This window comes from Rhinopithecus bieti, unplaced genomic scaffold (assembly GCF_001698545.2).
Source record: "Rhinopithecus bieti isolate Rb0 unplaced genomic scaffold, ASM169854v2 scaffold_27006, whole genome shotgun sequence".
Lineage (NCBI taxonomy): Eukaryota > Metazoa > Chordata > Mammalia > Primates > Cercopithecidae > Rhinopithecus > Rhinopithecus bieti.
In genome coordinates, this window is record NW_016813373.1 from 1,702,990 (window position 1) to 1,712,676 (window position 9,687).

General features: G+C 39.5%; 1 protein-coding gene across 1 annotated transcript; it reads right to left on the bottom strand.

The window, feature by feature from the left end:
- Positions 1–1,239: 1,239 nt before the first annotated feature.
- On the bottom strand, positions 1,240–5,557 carry SHCBP1L (SHC binding and spindle associated 1 like). Its single transcript, XM_017848123.1, has 2 exons — positions 5,429–5,557; positions 1,240–1,609 (listed from the first exon to the last, which is right to left on the bottom strand). Exons 1-2 carry the CDS (start codon positions 5,432–5,434, stop codon positions 1,358–1,360), a joined length of 258 nt encoding a protein of 85 aa, XP_017703612.1. The 5' UTR covers positions 5,435–5,557; the 3' UTR covers positions 1,240–1,357.
- Between the last annotated feature and the right edge of the window lie 4,130 nt (positions 5,558–9,687).

The following is a 9,687-nucleotide window of genomic DNA, read 5'->3' on the forward strand; positions in this document are numbered from 1 at the left end:
TCCTGGCTAACACGGAGAGACCCTGTTTCCACTAAAAATACAAAAAATTAGCCGGGTGTGGTGGTGGCGGGCACCTGTAGTCCCAGCTACTCAGGAGGCTGAGGCCGGAGAATGGCGTGAACCCGGGAGGGGGAGCTTACAGTGAGCCGAGATCGCGTCACTGCACTCTAGCCTGGGCAACAGAGCGAGACTCCATCAGACACACACACACACACACACACAGAGAAATGATCAATTCTCAGTCTCAGAAGATGATTGTTTATGGCAATTCAGCGTAACCTTTGTTAGGTTACAGATAACATGAAGTAAAAGTCAAAAGTTTAAGTATTTAAGCCTGAGTGCTTATTTCTTTTTGTATTCTGAAGTCAACATAAGCTCTGCTTTGGGAAAAAGACTATTCGTTGTGTCTTAGAAAATCAACTCTCTATTTTAGAGGCCACATGACCGACCAATGTAAAGATTATATTTCTCATTTGCAGCTAAGTGTACCCATGTAATTACATTCTAGGTAGAAGCATGAAAGTCAAAATAATGTGTGCAACTTTGAAGAAAGGTTCTTTCCCTTCTGCTGGCTGAAAACCAGACATGCAAGCTTGATTACCAATTGCTGTCTTGGATCGTATGGTGATTTTTCATGGTAATCTTATAATCATGAAACAATATAGAAGAAACTTGAATTTCTGACAACGCAAAACACCTATCTACCTACATACCTACCTCCCAGCCCTACGATGCGTTCCCACAAGGAACATCTCTTAGCCCTATACTGAATACCTCTGCGCTTCTTGACTATGAGGGAGAAATACGTTTCTATACTGTTTACCTCTCTTATTTTGGATTTCCTTGTTTTTTGCTGTTGAATCTATCCTATTTTTTTCTTTTTTTCACTTTTTTCTTCTAAAATGTATACCTACAAGAATGAGTTTAAAGAAACTATCCTATTTTAATGTATGACATATTATCTTATTCTGGTTACTGGGAATTAGCTATAAATTAAATTTTGTCTTTTATCTATATAGAACACCTAATGCTTTTTATTGGAGGAGTATTAGAAAGCAATATTTAAAACCATATTTGTTTCTGGATTAAATAGTGATGACTGTACCATATACTAAAAATATACTAATATCATTGAATTGTACACTTTGTAATGTGTGAATTTTATGGCATGTGAACCACATCTTAATAAAGCTATTATTTTAAAAATATGTTAAAATGAATCATTCAATGAAAGCATTATGATATTTAAATATTTTTTAATTAAGCTTTGAATTGAAACTACCATTTCAGTGGGATATGAGAATCATTTATTAAACAAATTTGTGAAATATAAAACTTTAACATCAATTCAGATGCTTTAACTTGTGACTATTCTGATATCCCCCTTGACGTTTGCTTCTATCTTATTATTATTCATTTCCAGATTCAGGTTTTGCATTACTTTGAAGAGCATTTTATCATCTTTTTTATCTCCTGAAGCAGCCCTTTTGTTGAGAGCTTCTTCTGCTACAATAAAAAACTGTTCCGTTGGTTGAAGAATGCTTACTCCGTAGCCTTTGTTGCTATAAATATGATTATTTGTCATCTTCAATTTGGGTGCTGGAAGAACCTATTAAATTATTTGAGGAAATTAGTTTTTCAATAATTTTATTTAAAAAATGAAGTAATGAACATATAAAAATTAGCTTAGACTTTATTCTTGGATTAACAGATTTTTTAAAGCAACCAAGACTCTCAATTTTGAACAAGTGTTAAGTGCTATTTTCATGACACCAACTAACGTAATATTAACTACAAAAATATTGAATAAGAATTTTTTTGGCCGGTCGCGGTGGCTCATGCCTGTAATCCCAGCACTTTGGGAGGCTGAGGTGGGTGGATCACGAGGTCAGGAGTTCAATAGCAACCTGGCCAAGATGGTGAAACCCCGTCTCTACTAAAAATAAAAAAAAAATTAGCCGGGCGTGGTGGTGGGTGCCTGCAATCCCAGCTATTCAGGAGGCTGAGGCTGAGAATTGTTCGAACCCAAGAGGCGGACGTTGCAGTAAGCCGAGATCATGCCACTGCACTCCAGCCTGGGCGACAGAGTGAGACTCTGTCTCAAAAAAAAAAAGTTTTTTTTTTTTTTTTTTAGATGGAGTCTTGCTTTGTCGCCCAGGCTGGAGTGCAATGGCACGGTCTTCGCTCACGCAACCTCCGTTCACTGCAACCTCTGCCTCCCGGGTCAAGTGATTCTCCTGCCTCAGCCTCTCAAGTAGCTGGGACTACAGGTGTGTGCCACCACACCTGGCTAATTTTTGTATTTTCAGTAGAGACAGGGTTTCAATATTTTGGCCAGGCTGGTCTCGAGCTCCTGACCTCATGATCCATCCGCCTTGGCCTCCCAAAGCGCTGGAATTACATGTGTGAGCCACCGCGCCCAGCCAATAAGAAAATATTAAATGAGCCAGGTGTGGTGGCTCACGCCCTGTAATCCCAGCTCTTAAGGAGGCAGAGGCAGAAAGATAGCTGGAGCCCAGGAGTTCGAGACCTGCCTGGGCAATATTGCAAGACCCCATTCTCCACAAAAAGAAAAAGAAAAAAAAGTAAGTGTAAGAAAATATTAAATGAAGTTTTCAATTTACTTTTATCAGTTATTGACAAAAACAACTAATTCTGTATGGGGATACAACCCGTGAAGTCAACCTCTCATAACATAATAAACATGAAAATAAATAATTTCAAATAATACGTGAGTTGGAGAAAATCAGGTAATGTGATAGTATGACTGGGTGGGGAGAGGTTACCACTTGAGTGTTCTTTACATTAAAGGCTTCTTTGAAGAGGGACGATCACATTCAGATAGTAATAAGAAAGTCTATAGAAAGAGTGCTTCAGGTCAGGTGTGGTGGCTCACCCCTATAATCCCAGCACTTCGGGAGGCAGAGGCGGGCAAATCACCTGAGGTCAGTAGTTCGAGACCAGCCTGACCAACATGGAGAAGCCCCGTCTCTATTAAAAATACAAAATTAGCTGGGCGTGGTGGCGCATGCCTGTAATCCCAGCTACATAGGAAGCTGAGGCAGGAAAATCGCTTGAACCTGGGAGGCAGATGTTGCGGTGAGCCAAGATCGCGCCATTGCACTCCAGCCTGGGCAACAAGAGCGAAACTTCATCTCAAACAAACAAACAAACAAACAAAAAAAGAGTGCTTCAGGTGAAGGTAACAGTCAGAACAAGGTTAATAATTTCTGGGAACACAAACAAAGCCAGTGTGGCTCGAATATAATGTATAAGAGGAAGATTGGAAGGAGATTAAGTTGGAGAAAGCAGAGGCCAGATCTTATCAGATTTTATAAACCATATTTATCAAATTTTAATGTTACATATATCTCATTTGGGAGCTTGTTAAAGACCACATTTTGTTCAAATAGTCTGGCGTGGGGCTGAAAATTCTCAACTTCTAACAAACTACCAGATGATGCCAATGCTGCTGGTCCACGGCTCACACTTTGAGTATCAGGAATCTGATTCTTAAAGTGTGAGTTCAACCAGCAGTACCAGCATCACCTAGGAAGTTACTAAAACAAATTCTCTGCTTTACCCTAGACCTGCTGAATCAGAAAGCAGAGTGGACCTCTGCAAGAATGATTCTGATGCTTGCTAACATTCAAGGACCACTGAAAAATTGAAAAATATTTAAGAACAGAAAAAATGTTTTAAGACAAATCAAAGATTTTAAAACTGCGGCCGGGCGCGGTGGCTCAAGCCTGTAATCCCAGCACTTTGGGAGGCCGGGACGGGTGGATCACGAGGTCAGGAGATCGAGACCATCCTGGCTAACACGGTGAAACCCCGTCTCTACCAAAAAATACAAAAAACTAGCCGGGCGAGGTGGTGGGCGAGGTGGTGGGCACCTGTAGTCCCAGCTACTCGGGAGGCTGAGGCACGAAACAGAGAGAATTGGCGTGAACCTGGGAGGCGGGAGCTTGCAGTGAAGCTGAGATCCGCCACTGCACTCCAGCCTGGGCGATGGAATAAGACTCCCTCTCAAAAAAAAAAAAAAAAAAAAAAAAGATTTTAAAACGTGCTCCCTTTACCTCATTTGTACCTTCTTTTCTTTTTTATTCTTTTTGAGACAGATCTTGATCTGTCGCCTCAGGCTGGAGTTGCAGTGGTGTGCTACTTGGCTCACCGCAACCTCCGCTCCCGAGTTCAAGTGGGATTCTCCTGCCTCAGCCTCCCGAATAGCCTGGGGACTACAGGCATTGTGCCACCACGGGTGGTTAATTTTTGGTGATGTTTTTTCAGTAGAGATGGGATTTCACTATGTTAGCCAGGATAGTCTCGATCTCCTGACCTCGCGATCTGCCCTCCTCAGCCTCCCAATGAGTGGCTGGGATTACAGGCGTGAGTACCGTGCCTGGCCTTGTAACCTTATTTTCAATCAAATATCTGACTTAGCGTCCAGAATCATACAGGGATGGGAGGCTACTAGTAATATATAATACCAATTCCCTGCCCTTAGATAATTATAAATCTGATTTGAGAGACAAAATGTACGTTCATAAAACAAAGAGTTAGAATGTTCTAGAAAAAACTTCATTAACATAAAAGTTTTAACTACACAAGCCCTAGAGAGGGACTTAGAAAGACAGGATTTATAGAAGCAGAAAGGATGGAAGACAATTCACTAGAAAATTATTGCTGTTAATGTTTTAATTGGTTAGCTTAAATTCATTAACACAACTTTGAAAGTAAGACTTCAAATGCTTCTTTTTTTTTTTTTTTTTTTTTTTTTTTTTTTTGAGACGGAGTCTTGCTTCCGCCCAGGCTGGAGTGCAGTGGCCGGCTCTCAGCTCACTGCAAGCTCCGCCTCCCGGGTTTGACGCCATTCTCCTGCTTCAGTCCTCCCGAGTAGCTTGGGACTACAGGCGGCCCGCCTCGTCGCCCGGCTTGGTTTTGTATATTTTTAGTAGAGACGGGGTTTCACCGTATTAGCCAGGATGGTCTCGATCTCCTGACCTCGTGTCCGCTCCGTCTCGGCCTCCCAAAGTGCTGGGATTACAGGCTTGAGCCACCGCGCCCGGCCTCAAATGCTTCTTGAATATATTATTATTCTTAATTGCTTTCTTTGTAATTTGAAATAAAAAAATGTATTACAGATTCTGATCAAGAAAAACATCTAAAATGTCTTTAGAGAAAATCTAATCCCCATTTGCTCATATTCAGAGTTATTTGCAGAGTTTAAGTACAAATTATGTTAATTAGGTAAGGCTAAAACTTATTTCCCATCAGCCATTATTTAACTATATTTTTTATTGTACTATTCTTTTCCAAAAATCAATGATAATATTTAGGACTACCTTTTAAGACTAAAACTGGTATTTTATTACTTATATTTACTTCATTCTTCATAACAATGCTACATCAAGAAATAAGATAATACCTTCATATTAACTTCCAACCTAAGGTGCTTTCTTGAACTGTCCTGGTTCTGAGGTTATTACAGTGATGAATTTCATTCTTTCCCAAAATGGCTATGCTTCCAGGATACAGGTTCAACACCATCACCCTGTAAATTAAAAGCAAAATAAAACTATCTACAAAAATAGATACACAAATCTCTCTCAAAATCTTCTTTTAGATTTGAAAATTGTAATTCTGCATTACCATATAAACATTAAGATTACATGAACAATACATGATCATGCATAGCAACTTTAATTGTAAAGATATATTTAAAAATATTGAAAATTTAAATGTTAGAGGAATCATTAGGATTAGGAAGGTTTGAGGTCATATATCCATTTACCTTATTCTTCTCCACCCAATGATTCTCTACGAAAGGAGTCCAAAACCTTTTTAAGCAATTGTTCCAATAGTTATGAAAATTTATATCGTTACTGTAAATCCACGTAATGCCACTAAAGTATTATTTCCTCATTTAGTGGAATAAAAAAAATTCTTTAAAAAGGTGCTTTTGGCCGGGCGCGGTGCTCAAGCCTTGTAATCCCAGCACTTTGGGAGGCCGAGACAGGTGGGATTCACGAAGGTAGGTCAGGAATCGAGGACCATCCCTGCTAACATGGTGAAACCCCGTTCTACTTAAAAAAAAAAAAAAAAAAAAAACTAAGCGGTCGAGGTGGCGGGCGCCTGTAAGTCCCAGCTACTCAGGAGGCTGAGGCAGGAGAATGGCGTAAACCTAGAAGGCGGAGCTTGCAGGTGAGCTGAGATCTGGGCCACTGCACTCCAGCCTGGGCAACCAGAGTGAGGACCCCGTCTCAAAAAAAAACTTTAATCCTTTTCTCATTCAATTCTCCAGTCCTTCAATGATCTTTGTGATTATTATCTAAAGACTCAAGCTCTTAATTTTTAATTATTTATTTATTTATTATTAAAGACAAGGTCTTTCTGTGTTGCCCAGGCTGGTCTCAAACTTGGGCTCAAGTGATCCTCCCACCTCAGCTCCCAAAGTGCTGGGATTACAGGAGTGAGTCACTGTACTTGGCCTCAAGTTTTTTATGTCCTGATTATTCAGAAGCTGTCAGAACTAATCACATCATCTAACAGCAACATCTGATAACTTACATGTCTTATTTCTTTAAAGATAAACTATCAAATGATTGACTCATGATTTATGTTATAGCCACTGTTTTCCAGATTTTAAAAAGTCACACTTATAAAACAAAGCTAAATATTCTTTACTTTGGACCTAGCATTTCATTTTTCCTAAACGTACTATGACATTCTAGTACTCATTTTGTTGATGTCTACCAGTTACTAAGTTTAATTAGAATTCCACTAAAAGATGAAAAAATTGCTACCCTTTATTTGTATATTAAGATCACTCAAAGCTGTTATCTATAGTCATATAAAGCCATACTTTTTAAAGAATGAAATACCTGGGCACCAGTTATTTCACTGTCTGTAATTGTCAAAGCAGCCCCTGTAAGAACACACACTCCTGTTCCTTCACATTTTAATATGCAGTTTTCAAGAGTCATGTGACCAGACTCCACCACCACGATACCATCAACCGTCCCTTGTTGTATCAGAGATAGATGCATTAGTTTCACATTGTCAGCTTTGGACACCACAAAACTGTCACGAGAAGGTTCAGAAGTAATCATAATTTCCTCTCTCTTTCCAACTCCTGATTCATAGGCATAAAAATACATTAAATCAGTAATCTCCCATTTTAAGGCCTTTTAGTCATTCAATAATACTGCTGTTACTAAAGTTTTTCAGTGTGTGCATGTGTGTGTGTGTATGTGTGTGTGTGTGTGTGTGTGTGTGTGCATTTTTAGAGACGGGTCTCGCTATGTTGCCCAGGCTAGTCTCGAACTCCTGGGCTTAAGTGATCCTCCTGCCTCACCTCCTGAGTAAGTTGGGACTACAGGTGCATAGTACAGTGCCCAACTTCACATATTTTTAACAAATAATATAGTAGCTACATAACTATAGTGTAATCTTTTTCTTTTTTGAGACAGTCTTGCTCTTTTGCCCAGGCTGGAGTGCAGTGGCTTGATCATGGCTCATTGCAACCTGGGCTCACGTGATTGTCCCACCTCAGCCTCCCAAGTAACTGGGACTACAGGTGTGTACCACCAGATCTAGCTAACTTTTGAATTTTTTTGTAGAGATGGGGTTTCACTATGTTGCCCAGGCTGGTCCCAAACTCCAGGGCTCTAGCAATCCACCTGCCTCAGCCTCCCAAAGTGCTGGGATGTCCTTCTTTTGTTGTTGCTGTTGTTGTTGGTTAGACAATGAGAATACTCTTACTTCAAAGTCAAAAAGAGAAAGTTTCTAAATATGTTCAGGACCTAAAAGAAATTTAGTAAATTCTGCTTTTCTACTTCTGTTTTGGTGAGTTAGCATGTGATACTGGCCTTTTTGAGAAAATGATGAGCATATTTTAATATAGCATTACATCTGGGTTTTCTTAGTAAAGTGATATGAAAAGCAGTAAAGATAGATAAGAAAAAAGTGGTTTTGGTAAAAAATATAAATGGAGCTAATAGAAAATATGATGAACATGTCTTAATTGTAAAAGGAATATAAAGGATTTTTGTAAAACATAAATTCTATTGTAATTTCTTATGATTTCATTAAGCATGTTTAGAATACACAATTTGTCCAGTATACATTGCTGTAAAAAAACTACAAAGGATGCCCTGCTAACCCTTTATAATGATGTCATCTGTCAACAAAGCAAGATTTGCAGCTTGATATTCTCCTGGAAAAATTATTACTGTATCTCCACTATAACAATTATCCAAAGCCAAATCCAAATCATCATGCTGTTGGAGAAGCGTGTCTGAAGATAAATCCTTTATCTAAAAAGAAATAAAACACTTGCACTTTCAGTAATAGGTTAAACTTAAATATGTCATTTTAATCAGTTACTTACGAGACAAGTGCTTTTCCCAAAAGACTTATCATTTATTAAAGATTAGCAAGTATTAAATGCTCAAAGTATCAGTTCATTGATTAATGTTGAAATGAAATTTTTCTTTACACTCATTCATCATTTTATAACTATTAAATACTGGGTATTAGCTATGTGCCATATTTTGAACTATACATATTACCTCCTTAAGCCTTGCAACAGTTCCTTGACATATTATTACTATTATTTTGAGATGGAGTTTCACTCTGTCGCCCAGGCTGGAGGACAATGGTGCGATCTCGGCTCACTGCAACCCCTGCCTCCCGGGTTCAAGCGATTCTCCTGCCTCAGCCTCCTGAGTAGCTGGGATTACAGGCACCTGTCACTGCATCTGGCTAACTTTTTGTATTTTTAGTAAAGATGAGGTTTCTCCATGTTGGCCAGGCTGCTCTTGAACTCCTGACCTCAGGTAATCTGCCCACCTCAGCCTCCCAAACTTCTGGGATTGCAGGCATGAGCCACCGCACCCGGCGATGTAAGTATTATTATACCTGCTATAAGGTTAAGGAAATTGAAGCTTGGCAAGATTAAATGAATTGTCAAAATTAGTAGTGATGCCAAGCTTTAGATACAGTTCAATATGACACCAGATTTCATGCTTTTCCCTGTGCATCATTTTGTTTTCTTTAACTCAAAATGACCCTCCAATTTTAGTAAACAAAACTTTTTTTTTTTTTTTTTTTTTTTGAGACGGAATATCACTCTTGTCACCCAGGCTGGTGTGCAATGGCGTGATCTCAGCTCACTGCAACCTCTGCCTCCCAGGTTCAACCAATTCTCCCACCACAGCCTCCTGAGTAGTTGGAGTTATAGGCGTCTGCCACCACACCTGGCTAATCTTTGTATTTTTAGTAGAGACCAGGTTTTGCCATGTTAGCCAGGCTGGTCTTGAACTCCTGACCTCAGGCTGGAGTGCAGTGGCACAATCTTGGCTCACTGCAACCTCCCGGGTTCAAGTGATTCTCCTGCCTCACCCTCCCGAGTAGCTGGGACTATAGATGTGTGCCACCGCACCCGGCTAATTTTTGTATTTTTGGTAGAGACGAGGTTTCAGCATGTTGGCCAGGCTGGTCTCGAACTCTTGACCTCAAGTGATCTGCCCACCTTGGTCTCCCAAAGCGCTGGGATTACGGGCATGAGCCACCGCACCCAGCCTTTTTTTCTTATTATAAAAGTGGTACTTGTTATAAAAACATGGAAAAGAAAGCATAACAAAAGTTGAAAAATTAACTTTTAAATTCTTTTTTTTTTTTTTT